This window comes from Clytia hemisphaerica, unplaced genomic scaffold (assembly GCF_902728285.1).
Source record: "Clytia hemisphaerica strain Z4C2 unplaced genomic scaffold, Clytia hemisphaerica genome assembly, whole genome shotgun sequence".
NCBI classification, from domain to species: Eukaryota; Metazoa; Cnidaria; class Hydrozoa; order Leptothecata; family Clytiidae; genus Clytia; species Clytia hemisphaerica.
Window position 1 is genome coordinate 2,330,071 of NW_027103595.1, and position 20,768 is coordinate 2,350,838.

At 37.6% G+C, this 20,768-nt stretch overlaps 1 protein-coding gene across 10 annotated transcripts in view; it reads left to right on the plus strand.

Annotated features, from left to right (window-relative positions):
• The window catches only part of LOC136801701 (putative ferric-chelate reductase 1), a 35,711-nt gene extending 15,485 nt beyond the window's left edge, over positions 1-20,226 (plus strand). For 2 of the 10 annotated variants that reach the window (XM_067058348.1, XM_067058349.1), the window contains 4 exons: positions 4,247-5,149; positions 5,602-5,658; positions 6,190-6,301; positions 6,606-6,711. In XM_067058348.1, coding sequence (XP_066914449.1) covers positions 4,250-5,149; positions 5,602-5,658; positions 6,190-6,301; positions 6,606-6,625 — 1,089 coding nt within the window. In that variant the 5' untranslated portion in view covers positions 4,247-4,249 and the 3' untranslated portion in view covers positions 6,626-6,711. Of the gene's footprint in view, positions 1-3,785; positions 3,840-4,246; positions 5,150-5,601; positions 5,659-6,189; positions 6,302-6,605; positions 7,933-8,327; positions 8,964-9,108; positions 9,178-10,009; positions 10,106-11,521; positions 12,269-13,123; positions 13,222-13,532; positions 13,659-14,046; positions 14,163-14,644; positions 14,729-15,226; positions 15,287-16,449; positions 16,491-16,697; positions 16,757-17,415; positions 17,560-17,916; positions 18,096-19,675 lie in introns of those variants that run through there. The other 8 variants (XM_067058351.1, XM_067058355.1, XM_067058352.1 and 5 more) reach the window with 8 other exon arrangements.
• The last annotated feature ends 542 nt before the right edge of the window (positions 20,227-20,768 follow it).

Below are 20,768 nucleotides of genomic sequence, written 5' to 3' on the forward strand. Positions count from 1 at the left end.
AGATATCTGTGTTAAAACTTTCTTCCACTTAATTGATAATTATAAGTTGTTATGACGTTTCAAACTGCGAGAAAGATGCAAAAGACGTGTTGTGTATAAGAAATTTAATGTTGACACAGTGGAGCCAAGACACTCAAGTCTTATTTATGTTAATTTCAGCTCTTCTGGGGGCAGTCTTAAAAAGATATTTCCAATTGAAAATTTTGTGTCACTATAAGCATTTTTCCTGAATTTCTTGTCTAATTGCGGACAAAGCTAGAACACCAATTGTTTTCTGAAGCAAAGGAAATACAATGATCGCTCTCCATCGTTTTATGAGTCGTTTATCCAGTGTATAATAAATCTTTGGTGAAATTAGCCTTATTGGGGATGAGACGCCGAAAGAAATATGATTTCCCCCATTTTATGAATTTTTGCCCTTAAAGTACTGAAAACCTCCGTTTTCCTTGTGAGAATCAATAAAGCCACACGTAATTATGACCCCCTACCCCCATAATGATTTTTCTTCCGGAGTCCACCGCCCACTGGGGTAAGGACAAGGTACAGAGAATCAAACGTTTGGAAGTGCTGTGGATTTTTTCCCTAAGCGACCTTAGCCCTCATCCAGCGTCCCATAACCTGATAACAGCTGTGGAGTTTTTTTTAACGCAACACGCTGAAAACTAACATCTGAGGAAAATGGTCATGTCGCTATGAGAAAATTTCAGTCAACTTTTTGTCGTGCGCCAAAATTATTAAAATTAAAATGGCGCTCCATAAAAAGTGCGTTTTATAGATAGGAATTAAAATTCTAACCCACAATGCTTTGCGACTTGGAGGCTTTCAAAATATTTAAATTTATTTCGTGAAACCTTTGAAGTTTTTTCTGACCCAAATTTTGTCGGCAATGACACCCTTCCCTGTCCAGATTGCACTCGGGCCCATTCTTCTATACGCGGTCCGAGAATAAACGCGCGACCATATTCTTCAGATTGTATATTTTCGCCCACGTCTTTAGAGCTTTAGGGTTTAGCGTACTGGGCTAGAAAATACACAATCTGTTATCATCAGGTTAGCGTCCCAAGCCCCAGTAGCCATATATTGGAGAATTATTTTCTGTAATAAAGAGAACGAATACCTTAAGGGAACAAATTTTCGCTGGAACTAATTTTCGCGGTACGAGGGTATGAAATTGCTGGTGCTTTTTGCGAAACTAATTCTAATTTCATTTGCCTAAATTCTTTCATTTTCCTAGGGGTTTTTAAGAATTCCAATTTAAAATTTCCATTTCGCGGAACTGACTTTTGCGGTAGACACCCAAAAACGCGAAAATTAGTTCCCTTAAGGTAACGTGTTATCCCCGTGGAAATATACCTCTATTTGATGAAGCATAATGGATATCTATTAACATTTTTTTATAAAAAAACCTAACTTTAGGCTTAAGGCAGGACGGGAGTTGCAAAGGGGTTTCAAGATTTCAGCCCAAAAGTTGCTTATAGATTTTGAGCCAACATTGCTTCGACAACTCCCAAAATTTCAAATTTTTAACTCGTTTTATGTCCAAAATACCTTAAATTCAGTTAGGCAATTTAATACCAAAAGTGCGGCAATTACAAGCTTGATACTTCCCATTTTACTATACAACAATGCTGAAACCTTGTGTCTAACCGAATCAATTTATAACCACCTCCGTACTAGTCTGAAACGCAGACCTGTACAAAACCCTAGGTAGTATAGTCTATAAGGAGCATGAATCCGTTAGTGGATGCCAGCAGCCTACCTCCGTACCTTTCACCACACCTGTATTCGAGAAATGTGTAGGGTAAACCGTTTGCACGTATTTCCCTACATAACCAGCACATATGATCTTCTTGATCGTCCTTCTTGAAAAAGATTGATTACTATGTTTTCCACGGACAGCTATCGTGGCTTGATAATGTTGCTAGAATGCCTTTTGAAAGGCTACCTCGAAAAGTGTTGTCGTCCTGGCTATCGACGGCCTAGACGGGCCACCTGAGTTTACCTACTCTCGGGTACCTAATAGCCGGGGGTTTGGAATAAGCGGGGGGGGGGGGTTGGAATAAAAATGTCCTGGGTGGAAAATTTTTGAAAAGGAGGCTAATACAGCAGAATTAGGACAAAAGAGTGAACTTTCAAAAACATTTTCCAAAAAATTAATAAGCGGCGGGGGGGGGGGTTGGAATAAGAATGTCCTGGGTGGAAAATTTTCGAAAAATTAATTAGCGGGGGGGGGGGTGGCTATTAGATACCTGAGAGTATGGCCGTGGTGTTCTCAAAGCTTTGAAAGTTGTTAATGTTAATAGAATTGATTGACGTGGTCTTGCACTCGATCATGTTGCATGGACAGGGTCGGCGAAACGGGGGGCGGGGCCCTTTTTTGCTCAGAAAAAAAAACCAACCAACCATGGTGGCGCCTCCTTAGCCACTTACTATTTGGCCCCTCCACTTTCAAAATTGATTCGCCGGCCCTGATTGGAAAAATGTTGTTGACGGGTTACAGAGTTTATGAATTTTGAACCGTTTTTATAGACATATCTGTATTTCTTTTTTATTTGTCATAGCGCTGTGATTTCCTGGATTTTTATATGTTCTAGCTTTGTCTAGGATGGTTAGTCTTCAGTCTTACTATCGAATTTATTTTTCCTATCGTCGGGACACAAGAACACAGAGAACACAAGATTCAGCTTTACTATTTTAGAATTTATTTTTCCCATTGCAGTGGACACAAGAACACAGAGAACACAAGATTCAGTCTTACTATTTTAGAATTTATCTTTCCTATTGCAGTGGACACAAGAACACAGAGAACACAAGATTCTGTCTTACTATTTTGAAATTTATTTTTCCCATTGCAGTGGACACAAGAACACAGAGAACACAAGATTCAGTCTTACTATTTTGAAATTTATTTTTCCCATTGCAGTGGACACAAGAACACAGAGAACACAAGATTCAGTCTTACTATTTTGGAATTTATTTTTCCTATTATGGTGAACACAAGAACACAGAGAACACAAGATTCTGTCTTACTATTTTGAAATTTACTTTTCCCATTGCAGTGGACACAAGAACACAGAGAACACAAGATTCAGTCTTACTATTTTGGAATTTATTTTCCTATTATGGTGAACACAAGAACACAGAGAACACAAGATTCTGTCTTACTATTTTGAAATTTACTTTTCCCATTGCAGTGGACACAAGAACACAGAGAACACAAGATTCTGTCTTACTATTTTGAAATTTACTTTTCCCATTGCAATGGACACAAGAACACAGAGAACACAAGATTCAGTCTTACTATTTTGGAATTTATTTTTCCTATTATGGTGAACACAAGAACACAGAGAACACAAGATTCTGTCTTACTATTTTGAAATTTACTTTTCCCATTGCAGTGGACACAAGAACACAGAGAACACAAGATTCAGTCTTACTATTTTGAAATTTATTTTTCCCATTGCAGTGGACACAAGAACACAGAGAACACAAGATTCAGTCTTACTATTTTGAAATTTATTTTTCCCATTGCAGTGGACACAAGAACACAGAGAACACAAGATTCAGTCTTACTATTTTGAAATTTACTTTTCCCATTGCAGTGGACACAAGAACACAGAGAACACAAGATTCAGTCTTACTATTTTAGAATTTATTTTTCCTATTATGGTGGACACAAGAACACAGAGAACACAAGATTCAGGTTTACTATTTTAGAATTTATTTTTCCCATCGTGGTGGACACAAGAACACAGAGAACACAAGATTAAGCCTTATTATTTCAGAATTTACTTTTCCCATTGCGGTGGACACAAGAACACAGAAAACACAAGATTCAGGTTTACTATTTTAGAATTTATTTTTTTCCATCGTGGTGGACACAAGAACACAGAGAACACAAGATTCTGTCTTACTATTTTAAAATTTATTTTTCCCATAAAAAAATGACGAATCTAGGCTGAGAGAGTCAAGCCTGATGATGAAACTAGCCTATGAACATTTTTAGCCTGAATTACCAGTTCTTTATCAGCCAATCAGATTGCTTCTTTACTTACTTCACCTTAACCCACTGTTGTGATTAGAATAATCAAATAGAAAATTCTAAAAATTTTATCCTGTCAAGGAGCACTAAATCGTAACCCAATTCATAGTGTATCTAACGTTTTAAAGTTTTGTTTCTACTATTAAAAGACGAAGCTTATAAAAGATAAATATTTGATGTTGGATTCTATGTTTATCGCCTTAGCTGATGGTACAAAATAACATCCCTTATTTTGCTGAATCTGAACTAAAGACATCACGTTCTGAAGCTGAAAAATGCGATCAAAAGAAATCTGTGTCTGAAGTTGATGAATCTGAGCTATTGAAATCACAGTCTGAAGCTGAATCTAAACAAAAGACATCATTGAAGTCTAAAGTCGATGAATGTGACCAAAAGAAATGTTTGTCTCAAGTTGACGTATCTGAGCAAAAGACATCACAGTCTAAAGCTGATAAATCTGAACAAAAGACATCATTAAAGTCTGAAGTCGATGAATGCAATCAAAAGAAATATTTGTCTCAAACTGATGTATCTAAACAAAAGACATCACAGTCTGAAGCTGACGAATACAATCCAAAGAAATTGTCTGAAGTTGATGAATCTGAGCTATTGAAGTCACACTCTGAAGCTGAATCTAAACAAAAGACATCATTGAAGTCTAAAGTCGATGAATGTGACCAAAAGAAATGTTTGTCTCAAGTTGACGTATCTGAACAAAAGACATCACAGTCTGATGCTGACGAATGCAATCCAAAGAAATTGTCTGAAGTTGATGAATCTGAGCTATTGAAGTCACACTCTGAAGCTGAATCTAAACAAAAGACATCATTGAACTCTGAAGTCGATGAATGTGACCAAAAGAAGTGTTTGTCTCAAGTTGACGTATCTGAACAAAAGACATCACAGTCTGATGCTGACGAATGCAATCCAAAGAAATTGTCTGATGTTGATGAATCTGAGCTAATGAAGTCACACTCTGAAGTCGACGAACACAATCAAAAGAAATTGTTGTCTGATGTCGATGTATCTGAACAAAAAACATCACAGGTTGAAGCTAATGAGTTCGAAGATAAAGATTCTGGTGTACATTTTGATATTGGTGCTGAGGTAGCTATCTTAATCTCTTTTGTTTCATCTTTTGTTTGTTTCAATATCGTATTTTTAGATTTTATAGTGACTACTCTATACCTAGCCTTGATAGTCGCTGGATGGATGAGTGACTTGAAATGTTTCGGCAGATTTCTCCGTCTAGGTGGTTTGTAAGCTGGACTACTGGATTCCAGTCCTTTTTAAAGCGAGATCGATGGATGACAATGATTTTTTTCTAAACAGGGCGCCTTAGATCGTTGGTTTGTGTTGAATTTTCTAATTGTGATTATGCCATTTTTGAAAGTAGAAATGGTGATCCTCCTAGTCACTGGACTAAGTGTCATCAGAAACCATCAAAAAGAAGAGTTTAGCCAGAAGTAAGCTCTAGTCTAAAACCGCCTCAATCCACAACTCGTGAACTATGATGACAGGAAAAATGAATGATGAAGTATTTTCTGATTTTCTTTCAGGATTCGTCGGACAATGATAGTGTCGTGTTCCTACCACAGGAAATCTCTTATCAATCGGTACGTACTAATTATAATCATTTAGTTTTTTGGCTTATTGAGGGATAGGAATGTAAAGCGCTATAATTTAGTTGAAAGAGGCCCATTGTGACACATAAATAATATAAATATAGGTTAATGAATGCTACGTCATATCTTCCTTCGTTTCGAGCGTAAAACTCCTACTCTTCGGGATATGAGCACTGCTCTGGTTTTGAATGTATTGAAATTCTTCGGATAAGTCGCATGCGCACTGAGTTTTTGATTAAACAAAAGAGAGTTCCGAAACCTGTGTTTTAAACATTCTTTTATTTCAAATCTCTATTGATAAACATCTTTTGTTAAAGTTTTTTATGAATTTTAATCCTATTAACAAGCAAATCCCCAGTGGGGGTCACTAGTGGCAGCCAATAGGAGTGCCTATAGACCAAGAGTAAGGCCAAAAAGCCTGTTGTAGACTAAGGTTAATGAAGTAGGTTAATAAGTCACGTTTCGAGTGAATTTTAATCTTAGTTTCACACGACCTACAAAAACTTTTCTCTGTTTTTTTAGGACCCAATAAAAGGAAAAGAAATCAAAATTACAAGTAAAACAGAAGTTTACATTGAAGAAAGCGATGATGATTCAAAAGATTGTGACGCCCTTTTGATTGAATCAACAGGAAGTATGCCCTTTTGCACTCCTTATTCTAGTCTTAATAGATGTCATAATGACTCCACGAGTCGCGTTTTCATCAAATCGTTTCCACATTTCTACGCTCTACAGGTCTTCCTTTAAGGAGGATGATACCTGAAAGTCTTAAATTTTACAGTTGAGGAGAGGATTACAACAAGATTTATTTGTAACATGTTGAATTGTTTTAACAAAGATCTCTTTTTATGTTATTAGATCGTATGATCACTCGGCCATCACTCCACAATACCGTTGTTGAACTGACAAAGTTAGCCTCTTCCTTCTTTGTGTTTCAGGCCATGTGTGCACAGTTTGAACAAGAAAACGAACCTATTCACGAGATAGATATTGCCAATGATTCGGCCATTGGTTTGGGAGAAAGCATTGGAGAAATTATTGACACCGCTGACGAAGAAACAGAACAAACGGATCAGAATCAAACAGAGCCGAATCAAACAGAGCCCAATCAAACAGAGCCCAATCAAACAGAGCCGAATCAAACAGAGCCGAATCAAACAGAGCCATTGAAAACCGAACAAACAAAACAGTCTAACAATAAGAAGGAACCCAAACCTCACCGACCCTGCCCCTATTGTGGTGTCCCTCAGAGTACTTTGACGCGGCATCTGAAGCTGAAACACAAGGACAAACAAGCTGTCATTGAAGCGATGAATAAGAAAGAAAAATCAGAGCGTGACAAAGCCTTTGATTTGCTCAAAAAAGAAGGCATATTTCTACATAACCAAAAGGAGATGGAAAAGGAAAAACCAACCTTTATGCGTGAAAGAAAAGCAAAATACGAAGAGGAAGTGAAAGTAGAGGATGTAGTTATTTGTGCATCTTGCCATGGAACCTTATCCAAGGCATACAAATCCAGACACCAATTAGAGTGTGGGAAGACTAGTGGACAGGTAATGATACCCATGGTCCCCGTTAAAGACTTAGTGATCACACAGTATCCGGATGACTTCAAAAAAGTCTTGAACAAAATGATTATTGACGACGTATCAACTTTAGCCAAAACTGATCCTTACATTCTAGTGGTAGGGGCTAGAATATTTAATGGCAACAAATGTAAAGAAGAGAAATTGTATGAAACAGAAAAACGTGTCCGATCTGTAATGAGACTGTTGAGCCGTTTGCTGATTCAGTTTAGGATTTCTTACGGAGAACAGATTGATTTATCTTATTTGTATAATAGACTTCATCTCAGCCACCTTCGTTTTGCTATAGAAGCATTGTCTGAAAACGAATTGGAAATGAAATCTGGGCTGAAGGTACAAATTCAGAATGTTATCAAGCAAGGTGCCAAAATCCTTGAAGCACACTTTTTGGTTGAAGGTCAAACAAAGCTTGCTGAAAATGTTTGTGACTTTGTAAAGGTTTTCCATCTTGTAGAGAATGAAATATTTAATGGTGCACTCTATATAATTAAACAAAAACGGAACAAAGCTACACGTAAGCCTGCGAATCTACCTGATGAAGAGTTGGTCCAAGATCTTCGAAAATATCTATTGGATACGATGAAGAAAGAAAACTTTATATTTAAAGAACCCCAAAGTTGTTACGTTGAAGTTCGAGATGCAACTTGTGCAAGACTGGTAATGTTCAATGGCCGTCGAGGTTTGTTAAGTCTTTCCTTGAAGAAATATTTTTTTAACTGTTTTGTCACAACATTGATTCTGTCCTGGTATTTTTGATTTTAACTAAAAACACTCTTATTCCCTAATCGCATTTTTATACCAATCTGTTTGACCTTCTCTGATTTATTACTCGTAAATCCACAATTAGAAGTCGGTTTTGTGCCAAAGTGATATTCAGTTGTACATTTTTAGTCGATGACTTTTGGTACATATGTTTTGGCCTGGAACCTATTTTGGTCAGTTGCTTCAGATGTTTCTTACTACGTTCGGTACCTACGTTGCAAAAAACTTCATGTTTTCTGCCTCCCCCAAAAACTAATTAACCCTTAAGCTACCGTGCTTAAGAACTTTAACTTTCAGCTATCTCTTATTTAGGTGGGGAGCCTGCAAGATTGTTTCAGTATCAATGGAAAGAGGCTTTGGAAGGGGTGTGGCTTCGTCCAGGAGCACCAAGGAAGAAGTATATAGATGATATAAAGACAGTGTGTCGCATTACCTACCAAGAAGGCAAAGGGGATCATCAAGTGACAGTTCTCTTCCCTCCCGATACGGTCGATGCGCTAATTTTCCTCTGCGACACAGAAACTAGAAGATCAGCCGGTGTTTCCATTGCTAACAAATTTGTTTTTCCATCAACTGGTCAAAGTAATCTTCATGTTGGAGGCTGGCAAGCGTTAACCACGTCATGCAAAAAGGCTGGGTTGGATGCGAAAGTAAATGGAACGCTAAACAGACACAGAGTAGCCTCAATCATTGGTGCATTCGATTTGAACGAAAATGATAGAAGCCTTACGTACGAACATTTCGGGCATTCAGAAGCTGTCAATAAACACGTATATCAAGTTCCGCAAGCAGAACAGCAGTTAGCACGGACTGGGGCATTTCTTACCATGATTGATGAAGGTTCATCAGCTGCCCAATCAACAGCTCCATCTTCGTCCATGATTGCCGAAAGTTCATTAGCTGCCCAATCAACAGCTCAATCTTCGTCAAGTCAGGATGCAACCAGAGGTATGATGTACATCATAATTTCTATACCAATTTTATCCTTGGGACAAATAGAATCGAACTGGGAGTATCTAATTCATATGCCAGAAAGCAGTCCTCGAACGAGCATTATGGTATTTACTCGTTACAGGTTTTCGTTCTTTTTTAGGTTACAAAAAGACACGTAAAAGAGCCCGCGATGCAGATTCTGATACCGACGACGAAGATCCCATACAATGTAAGTTTTGAATATTATAAAACATGAAAAATGACCGAATCATTTAAATTTTTCTCACGTCAAATATTTTGAAAAGTTCAATTTGCGAAAGTTTTTTAAACGCTACTTTAGGGGGAACTAAGTAGCGTTTTTATCAAGGGGTACTGAGCCATAGTGGGTAAGAGGTGTATTTGTGTATTTTTGTACTTTTAATCCTCTCAAAATAGGTTAGTGCCGTGCACTACTAAAAAAATTGAAAACTTGAAAATATTTTCGACTAAAATTGAACTAATATTTCTTATCTTCTTTGCTTCTCCTTTTTTTGGGGTGCTTTATCAATCTACTGTAGGGTGTACTACTACTTGCTCAAATTTTCATCGGAGATGGGTAATTTTATTGCACAACAAAGAAACATTTATACCCATCAGGTGTACCTAATGTCGGAAATCAGAAAGTTCAAATACAGCATGACCCAACACATTATTACCGAAGTTATTGAGGCTTAATGAATTTGAAATTGATTTGATTGATTGAATTGATCTGGTACCAAAGGTTAGGTGGTGCCATAAAAAATATTTAAAAACTCGAGATAGTACTGTCCGGGTTAGTACTGTTAATAGGATTTGGCGAAACTTAACAAACATACCACAAAGAGAAGAGGAGATGAATGCCGTAAAATAGGAGGGGTAGAAAAAGAAGGATGCTTGCATAAAGTTGCTTCTTCACTTTCCAGCAGAAAGGTTTATTTTTCTGGGAAGGAACATTTTTCAAAAGGAAAGTCGTATAAGTAAAGAGGGAGATGTAGAGACTTTTTGGCTGGCTTAGTAAGTTAATGTAATTTATTGACTTTCAGCAAAAAAATCGTTCAAATGGAGCAAACGTTTGGAAGCACAGTTCAACAAATGCTTTAAAGGTTTCGTTGAAAAAACAGAAAAAAGACCCATGCCAAGTAAGCTGCATCTTATTCGTTTCTTTTGCGTAAAATCACAGTTCAATTGCGTTACTTCAAATTAATTTTGGGTAATACTAAAATACGCAACCAGCCACAATCAGCCACAACCAGCCACAATCAGCCACAACCAGCCACAACCAGCCACAATCAGCCACAACCAGCCACAACCAGCCACAATCAGCCACAACCAGCCACAATCAGCCACAATCAGCCACAACCATCCACAACCAGCCACAATCAGCCACAACCATCCACAACCATCCACAATCAGCCACAACCACCCACAACCACCCAGAAAAAGGTACAACCACCCAGGAAAAGGTACAACCAGCCAGAAAAAGGTACAACCAGCCAGGAAAAAAGGTACAACCAGCCACAACCACCCAGAAAAAGGTACAACCACCCAGAAAAAGGTGCAACCACCCAGGAAAAAAGGTACAACCAGTCACAACCACCAAGAAAAAGGTACAATCAGCCAGAAAAAAGGTACAATCAGCCACAACCAGCCACAATCAGCCACAACCACCCAGAAAAAAAGTTACAACCAGCCACAACCACCCAGAAAAAGGTACAATCAGCCAGAAAAAAGGTACAATCAGCCACAACCAGCCAGAAAAAGGTACAACCACCCAGAAAAAAAGTTACAACCAGCCACAACCACCCAGAAAAAGGTACAACCACCCAGAAAAAGGTACAAACAGCCAGAAAAAGGTACAACCAGCCAGGAAAAAAGGTACAACCAGCCACAACCACCCAGAAAAAGGTACAACCACCCAGAAAAAGGTACAACCACCCAGGAAAAAAGGTACAACCAGCCACAACCACCAAGAAAAAGGTACAATCAGCCAGAAAAAAGGTACAATCAGCCACAACCAGCCACAACCACCCAGAAAAAGGTACAACTATCCAGGAAAAAAGGTACAACCAGCCACAACCACCCAGAAAAAGGTACAACCACCCAGAAAAAGGTACAACCACCCAGAAAAAGGTACAACCACCCAAAAAAAGGTACAACCAGCCAGGAAAAGAGGTACAACCAGCCACAACCACCCAGGAAAAGGTACAACCAGCCAGGAAAAAAGGTACAACCAGCCACAACCACCCAGAAAAAGGTACAACCACCCAGGAAAAAAGGTACAACCAGCCACAACCACCCAGAAAAAGGTACAACCACCCAGAAAAAGGTACAACCAGCCAGGAAAAGGTACAACCAGCCAGGAAAAAAGGTACAACCAGCCACAACCACCCAGAGAAAGGTACAACCACCCAGAAAAAGGTGCAACCACCCAGGAAAAGGTACAACCAGCCAGGAAAAGAGGTACAACCAGCCACAACCACCCAGAAAAAGGTACAACCACCCAGAAAAAGGTACAACCATCCAGAAAAAGGTACAACCACCCAGGAAAAAAAGGTACAACCAGCCACAACCACCCAGAAAAAGGTACAACCATCCAGAAAAAGGTACATCCACCCAGGAAAAAAGGTACAACCAGCCACAACCAGCCAGAAAAAGGTACAATCAGCCAGAAAAAAAGTACAATCAGCCACAACCACCCAGAAAAAGGTACAACCACCCAGAAAAAAAGTTACAACCAGCCACAACCACCCAGAAAAAGGTACAACCACCCAGAAAAAGGTACAACCAGCCAGGAAAAGGTACAACCAGCCAGGAAAAAAGGTACAACCAGCCACAACCACTCAGAGAAAGGTACAACCACCCAGAAAAAGGTGCAACCACCCAGGAAAAGGTACAACCAGCCAGGAAAAGAGGTACAACCAGCCACAACCACCCAGAAAAAGGTACAACCACCCAGAAAAAGGTACAACCAGCCAGGAAAAGAGGTACAACCAGCCACAACCACCCAGAAAAAGGTACAATCAGCCAGAAAAAAGGTGCAACCAGCCACAACCACCCAGAAAAAGGTACAACCACCCAGAAAAAAAGTTACAACCAGCCACAACCACCCAGAAAAAGGTACAACCACCCAGAAAAAGATACAACCAGCCAGGAAAAGGTACAACCAGCCAGGAAAAAAGGTACAACCAGCCACAACCACCCAGAAAAAGGTACAACCACCCAGAAAAAGGTACAACCACCCAGGAAAAAAGGTACAATAAGCCACAACCACCAAGAAAAAGGTACAATCAGCCAGAAAAAAGGTACAATCAGCCACAACCACCCACAAAATTTCTTAATTCATTAAAAAACTTGGCTCGGGGTGAATCATAAGCATAATTCTTAAGCATATAATAAGCATAAACTATGCCTGGATGCTTTGAGAACTTAAGCATACACGAGCCTGACCAAGGGGCATACACTTGCTTATAAAAAAAAACAACATGTATATCAAGATTACGGGATTTGGAGTGCGGGCCGATTTTACTTTCGTTTTCAGTGGTTTCACTTTCGATTTCAAGCCAATATCTTAGCAACGAGCTGCTCGCCCATAGTTACAGGGGTTTGTGCAAAAACCAAACATAGAAAGTTTTCCGAATCCCCTATTTTGATTGAACCAATAAAAAACTTTTCCATGTTTCAGTTTTTTGCACCATGTTTTTGAAAATGAAAACATTTAAGATTTAAAGTTCTTCTTTTATTCAATGATTTTTTACGGTACTTTGTTGACAATCTACTAACTCTCGCATTAAATTCCCGCTTTCTTCAGTAAATCGAAGATGAGAAAAAACCTAAGCCTTAGGATCACGGGTTGAAAAAAATACATGAAGGGTGGGATTTTACAGCCGCCCGTCATGCAAGGCACAATCAATCCTTAAACATGTTAAATACGTCTTTCGCGTGATTTAATTTTCGCGATTTTCGTTAAGACCTCGCGTAAAATTTAAAATTAGGATTTTTGCCAAAACCCTTAAGAAAATGGAAGAGATTAGTTCAAGAAGAGGCTAAAATTTTGTTCGCGTGAAAATTATCGAGCTTCGATTTGCGAAAAAAGCTCCACGTGAAAGTTTATCTACTTAAAGTACCGTTTTTTGAACAGCCATCTCATTTCTCTTTAGCTATGAGCGAACGATCAAACCATCGCAAGGAAATGTATATTTACACGATTTGAGTAATCCCTTGATGATGGTTGTGGCTTTTGGAAAATCTGGATCAGGTAATGCTCACCGGAAGATCTTAAATGTCCAGCCAGCGCCTATCCAACGTTCCAATCATTTTAGATAAACGTTGAAATAACGATGATACCGGGGATAGGTTGTTTTGTTCGAAGTAGAAATCGGAAAATATTTGCATTCTACTTTTACTCAGCTAATCGAATAGAAATTCGCCTATCTCAAATATCATAACTTTCATATAGTATTCATTCGCCCCTGCATACCTATCTCACTGATTTATCGAAAGTTTTTGCACCAGTAAACCAAATATTTTCTTCTCGACTAACAATGCTTTGTATTTTACAATTTACAGGCAATAGAATAAGTCGACATGGACTTGGTGATTATGCAACAACTGCTGCTTTTGACTTGCTGAAAGCTTCTGGTGAAATTATCACCACTACTGGACGAATGCTGCAAGACAAAGAAGTAGCTCACGGTATAGTGCGGGGAATATGATACAAAATATACACCAGTATTCAGTATTTATCTTTTGAAATCAGTAAAAAACAACTGCGCGAACTTACCGTCAGGGAAATTTTGAAAGTAACTTTTATCGTTCGTTGTACATTTTCCATCCGTAACTTTTGAGTGAGAGGGCAAGGTAGATCTTTCGCCTTAACTTTCGTTTGCTTCAGTTTGCTTTCAATTATCAATTTGTTTGATAAAAGTCCAGAGCTTGAAAGTTATTTAATATTGGATCAATAAAATTCGATGGACAAAAATCCGAAGGATTTCGTAACAGGATCAAAATGACGTATACAGGTCTGGTTTTGGCAGCCGTAACTGTAACAAATATTTCTATTCTTTATTCTATTCTTTACAAGGTATCCTTATGGTAGTTGCGTGGATAATTTGTTCAACTATCGGCATTTTCATGGCTCGTTACATGAAGCAAGCTACTAAAGAAAAGAAAATCACCGGTAAACCGGCTTGGTTCCCTGTGAGTGATTTTTAAGCGTTTGAAACGGGGGAGGGGTTAAGCTTAAAGCTGTAATGTCCACATTGTTTACAGTTGTGTCCAGTAGTACTTACAATACACAGTAGACGTCTGTCTGCTCACGCTCGAACAAAGAAGTTTTTTATATGAATTATGAAGCATACTTTCTTTTATAAGAACTAGTTAGTTTTATTCATTGGGCACTTTGAGCCTCAGATTGTTTTTATCCTGTTCTTATTTATAGGGTGAAATTGAAGTATTTTAGGATTTATACCCGCAATTTTTACTACTTTGACCCTAAATTGCTTGAATTTGAGTAATTCTAGGCTCAGGATTGTTCTTAAACTGCTCTTATCTTTTGGCGATTTTGAGTCTCATTGTTCTTATAAAATTGTTTAAAAAAACAAAAAGTGTAGAGGTCTGAATGTCTGACTTATTGGAGCAAAGATTTCATTGTATTTTTATCGATAAATATTTTGTTTCAGCTTCATCAAGGTTTGATGATGTCATGTGTTGTTATTTTCTTCATCGCTTTCATTGTCATCTTGGTGGAAAAACAAGGATGGGCTGTGAGTGTATTCCCTTTCCTTTTTCATACATTCTTTCAAAAATTGGGATGAAGTTATTTGGCGAAAGTGTAAATGATCCATGGTACCTCCTCCGGAAATCGGCAAGATTAATTTTGATTTTTTGACATCGATTGTCACCTTGCCGAAATAGCGAGTTGTATGTATGCGTGTTTTTCTGTGACGGAGACGGTTAGCTTCTGATTTGTCTTGATCCTGACTGACTGAGGACGCTTGTAAATCAGCATTTTTCGTTTTGGCACAGGTCAAAACGGCGTGTTATTCAGTCACTCCACCGTCCTAAAAAGTGCAAATATACCTAAACTCGCTTTAAACTCGTCCCGATATTAGTAATATGATAAATTAAACTCTACCAAAGGGAAAAAGAGCAAAGGATTTGGAAGTTCTAGAATTAAAGAACATAAAAACGTTTGAATCGTACCTTCCGATGGGAAACCTCACCCATGAACAAGTTAACCATTTATTTTTCTTTGTTTATAGGAGAGTGCAGGAACTCATGGTATTCTGGGATTAATTGCTATCATTCTTGGCTTAATTCAGGTAACAACAGAGCTCTTTAATATCATGTACATTTTTTTCAAGTCTTAACAGAGTGTGTCACAGACCCACTGGGACGCCAGCCCTACTAGAAAATTTGACAAAAATTTCGTCCCCGGTGGGAAAAAGCCCTCGAATTTCAGGCCCACTGGGAAATTGACCTTGATATCCTCAATGTTTAAAAATTGTACTCTAAAACCACCCCCTCTGGATTTTTGGACCTACCCCGGTGGGGTGGAGGTCCTATAAATTAACCTTTGTCCGTTCGTCCGTTCGTCCATTCGATCGTTCGTTATTAGCTTTCCTCGTGATTGGCTCATTAGTTTTTTCTGAATTTTTGCACAAATATGTGTAACTATAAACCCTCGAATGTGACGGAGCCTGATTTTCGAAAAAAACTTTTGGGCAAATTTGGGCCAAAAAACGGCTAAAAAACGGGTTTTTTGGACTTGGTGAAAACTTGGTGATTTTTTGCATGAAAGTAGGGTACATAAGTAAAAGATGGCTCAAGTAGATTTTTTCAAAAAAATTTTGTTGGCTGAAAAAACGTATGTTTATCTATAAGAATCACTATTAATAAGCATACATCAATGTTCTTAGCCAAATTACTAAATTTTTTGATGAGATAGATCTTTTTTTGCTCACAAAGTCTTGAATATGAAAGAATATTTGAAGAGCATGAAATTTTGGTTTCTAAACGTTTTTTTATAAGAAACAAACGACTAGTCTTAATAGATCGTCACTATTTGTGTTCTGAATGATTGTTTAATGGTCACGCTCACTTAGATATCAATTATATATGTGTTAAATGCATAACCAGGTAGGTCCATAAAAGTATCACTTGTTTAACTTTGGAACAATAGAATTTCCATCCCCATCGGGAATTCAATAGGAATGTATATCCCCACTGAGGAAAAAAGTTCCAGTGGGGCTGTGAGACAGGGGTGTTATAAAATTTAGAATTAATAACATTTTAAAAGACTGGCTTATTTCTTCTTACCTAGGACAAGACCAAAACAACGTCTAGTCTGTCCATATCTTCTGACGACTGGACGAAATGAAGATTAAACAATATGATATCAATTTTAATATTATTTCGTAGAGGTCGATGGACCTGTGAAATATAATTTTCTGATTGTAATAAATAAATTATTTTTATTTTGCAGCCGTTGATGGCCATGGTGCGACCAGCGCCGGATGCTGATAGGTAACAGAATAACTCCCTTTTTTCAATACAATGCAAATAGCTCTACCTGTGATTTGCGTCTCTGGTGTCGAGCACTAAGATAATCTGAAAGTAGTATGGGTTGATTGTAATGGTTTATTGACACAAAATTATTTACACCACATATCTTGTATAATTGGCGTTTCTCGATGAAAATAATTATTTTATTTTTGTATTTTTCCATGTCAGGCGTTTCATTTTCAATTGGTTTCATAGAAGTTTTGGAATGATTGCGTGGTTATTAGCCGGTATACTTTTCGTTTTCTTCTGCTACTATACCTGGAGAGAGTAGAGAATTCAAGTGTTGTTGTGTCTACCAAGCCTCGCTTTTTACTGTGAAAAAAAGAAAACACTTCTTTAGGCGTACAAACTTTCGCTAACAGCAACTTTCGCGAGGTTGAAAAATCGCGAAATTTATGATATTCACTTTCGCGAATTTGACGAAAAAATCTTTTTAGCGAGCATAAACTTTTACGAATCAAGATATAAAAGATTTCACACAAAAAGTTTTCACACAAAAATATGACTTGAAGGGACAAATACTTCTTGAACAGGATTGAAACGTTTGTCTTTTTGACTAATGAGGCTTTAACAGGCTAAAAAGTGCCATAAATCTTACATTTTATTTTAGGCTAGAAGTTTTATTTTCTATTTTTGTTAAAAAGTTTTTGTGAACATAAACTTTCGCGAATGGCGCCTTCAACAATTTACTTCAAGCCATTTACTTTCGCGAAAAAAGGTAAAGTTCGCAAAGATTGCGAAAGTTTCAAATGGTGTATGATTTGAGAGCTTGGTAAAGTTTGAAAACTCACCAGGTTAAATGGTAGATAGATTTCACTGACTTCACACTGGAGTAGATTTTTGTTTTTACTTACAGTATATAATATTTTCAATTTGTCTATTATAGGTTTAAGCATCATTTATGCTTTCTATGAACATTTACAAGAAAGTTACACAGAGATGTTGGTATTCATGATAGTGGTCGTTGTTTTGTTCATTTTATTGGACATCGTTATTTGTGCTTCTTCGAAAAATTCTGCATCAGCTGATGGTAAGATTTCCCTCTTTTCTTTTTCGTTTATTTGTTTTCTCTGGTTTCCATCAAAAGCTAACTCAAAGCAAATTTATTGCTCCAGTGTAGTTTTATTATGACTCCAGCAGTTTGCGTAAATGCGTGAGTGGGCAAATGGGCGCGAATTTTTTTAAATGAAAATCCGATTTAGTGCAGTTTTCCCCCAGTTTTAGAAGTTACTTTGGTTTCCCCAATTTTTTAAGATTTTCTTAAAAATCGGGTTTGCCTGGCTTTTGATAAAGTGCACAAAGCGTGAATCCTATTATTGCGATGGAAAAGTAAGGCTGATTATACATGTGTTACAATTGAATCCTTATATTAACGCGTCTTTTATAGTGGCGTACAGCGGCACAAATAATATGGTAGATGTCAAACCCCGGGGGGGGCACTCGATCTGAAAACGACCATACGTTCGGCCCAAAATTTGGCTTCTAAAATCGGACCCTTACAGTGCAGTGAATTACCATGAAAAATCATACCCTTACAGTGCACTATTTCAAAATTTTTCGCCCGTAAGGGGGGAAATTTTTGCAATTTTCAAAGAAAATGTGGAATTTTTTCTCCAAAATTGACCAATTTTGTACCAATTTTACCAAAAAATTGGCCTTTAATCACAATTCCCTACCCTTACAGTGCAGTTCAGGTGCAGTTTTGTAATTTCCTACCCTTACAGTGCACTAGCTGAACTATGAAAAACCTACCCTTAAGGGCCGAACGTCTGGTAGGTCATTTACCTTGAGTGCCCCCCCCGGGTGTCAAACACACTTCGTCAAATAGCGTAAGTAAAGTTCCGAGGGGGGGTTGTAGGGGTTCGAAATATCGTTTTCCCGTCAAAATTTTGGCTGAATCCCAGATTCTCGAAAATTGAAAAGAATGATAACACCGTCACACCGGTTTGTAGAAGTCAAAATACCGGAATATTGACAAGAAATAATGCTAATCACCGTCACCGTCTGATTTTAAAATACCGTCTTCCCGTCTCTTTTTTCGCCAAATCCCGTAATACCGTACTAAAAAAAGGCCGATCCCGTCACACCGGTACAAACCCCCCCCCTTCCAAGACAAGTTTGATTTCTTTTCAACACTCTTCTCGAGATGCATAAATTTATTGTTGTCCTCGTTTTCAAACAGATTTCATTGCTATAAAATTATACATTTAAACGAATTTAAATTCCCAAAAGGCAAACATTAACTCTAAAACAAAAGTACTTGAAATTCAAAATGTCTCATGAGGTGTAAACAAGACAATTATAATTGTGAATATGTAATTTTATAGCAATGAAATCTGTTTGAAAACGAGGACAACAATAAATTTATGCATCTCGAGAAGAGTGTCCGTGCTACATTTTAGAACTGAATAAGAATCAAATTATCAGTATGTCTCCTGTCCCGTTCCTTAAATTTGCCGTCCCATGACAGCGCACCGCGCTGAATCTAAAAATAGATTTTATTTTTGACATATTCATTACTATACTCTAAAGGGTGTCCCTAATTAAAGTATCGAGTTTGAACATGCGATTGAGTAGAAGGTTTTATGTGCGTGTTCACAAAATTGTATTTTAAGCTCTTCCTCTTTTTTCTTTGTCATTACGATTAATTTATATGTTGTAACTACCTTTTGTAATAAGCCTGTGTGATGGAGAACATTCTTATATTTTAGCGATAACACACACAAACTTTTCTACTCAATCGCATGTTCAAACTCGATACTTTAATTAGGGACACCCTGTAGATGTGTTTGTACAAGTTCCAATCCCATCAATCCCATCTCTCTTTTGCACGTTAATTGCATCGTTTGACAAAAGATATATAACAGCTTGCACGTATCTTTAATTGAGCCGCATTGAATTGTGGGATTGCAACTCGTACAAATGTCAAAAAAAGTGAAAAGTAATAATTATGACGTATGTGTTGCGGAGCGCTATTGGTCTGAATCACAGACCTCTACAAAACCGCAGATAGCATGCAATACGGAACACGAATACGTTGGCGTGTATGCAAACAATCTTTATTTCAGTCTGATCTTTTGCCAGAGTCCATGTCGTGACAAGGGAAGAATTATTCTATCAAACGTTTCATAAATGTTTCTTTATAGAACACTTCTTTACCTACCATCTTTTGCATCATCGTTGTTTTGTTGTCCGTTGCCATGGGGATATTCCATATTTATGCCATCGCAAGCCATAATGACAGAGCTGGAGCAGGCCATACTCACTAGAGTAAACCGCAAAATGATGTATGATAGTTTTGTGGGGAACTTGTGGAATTGTAGAATGGAACAAGATCGAGACAAAACTGAAGAACTAATACTTAAAGGAAACATGATAAACAAGAGATAAGGCTAGAAAAAATGATTTTTTTGTTTTAATGGTTTACTGTTTTCCTTTTTCATATCAGGACAGTGTCTGCCTATTGTTATATTATGCTGATATAAGCAAAAAAAGGTTTTTCTTTTCCTCTTTCTGACCAATCTTGCTCCACATCCGTGTCAATCCAAAAAATTATGTATTAATGTGTCACTGTTTTAATGATGAAGCTATTAATTACTTTAATGGGGTAAGCTTTCACTGGGGTTAAATTTCGCGAATGGGCCTGTCTGCAAAATTATTTTTATATGGTAGTGTGCGAAAATTCGAAAAATAACGAATAGAGATATTCTTCAATCAAAGCGGGGTTTGAGTAGTCTGATTCGCAGACCTTTAGTGGCTAAATATAAGATTACTTTTTTTGTTAGAGTATGAGAAGATCCCTAGCGAAAAGGGCAAATCAAAACTCATAATAGTATAATAGTATAATAGTATTTTAAAATTTTCGCGAATCGAAGAGAGATTTTTCGTGGGTACTTAATTTCGCAGATGAGGCCCTTCCAAATTTCCATTGGGACTTAATTTCGCGATCCGCGATCCCATTAAAGTATTCAACATGACATCTTATTTTATCCTAGTCTATTTTACTCTAATTTTAAACCGTGTAATATTTTTTGTGTAAAAACGTTAATTTTTTATTGACTTTATTTTACCCAACATACACTGTAAGCGCATATTTTATTTACCATGATTAATACCATTCAATTATCAATAGAAAATATAATTCATGATATCCTGTCTCTGTGCCAAATTCACAAACCAATTCATTTGGTTGCAAAGAAAATATGGAGTGAGGCGAAAAAAGTCCCTTCGTGCTTAGTG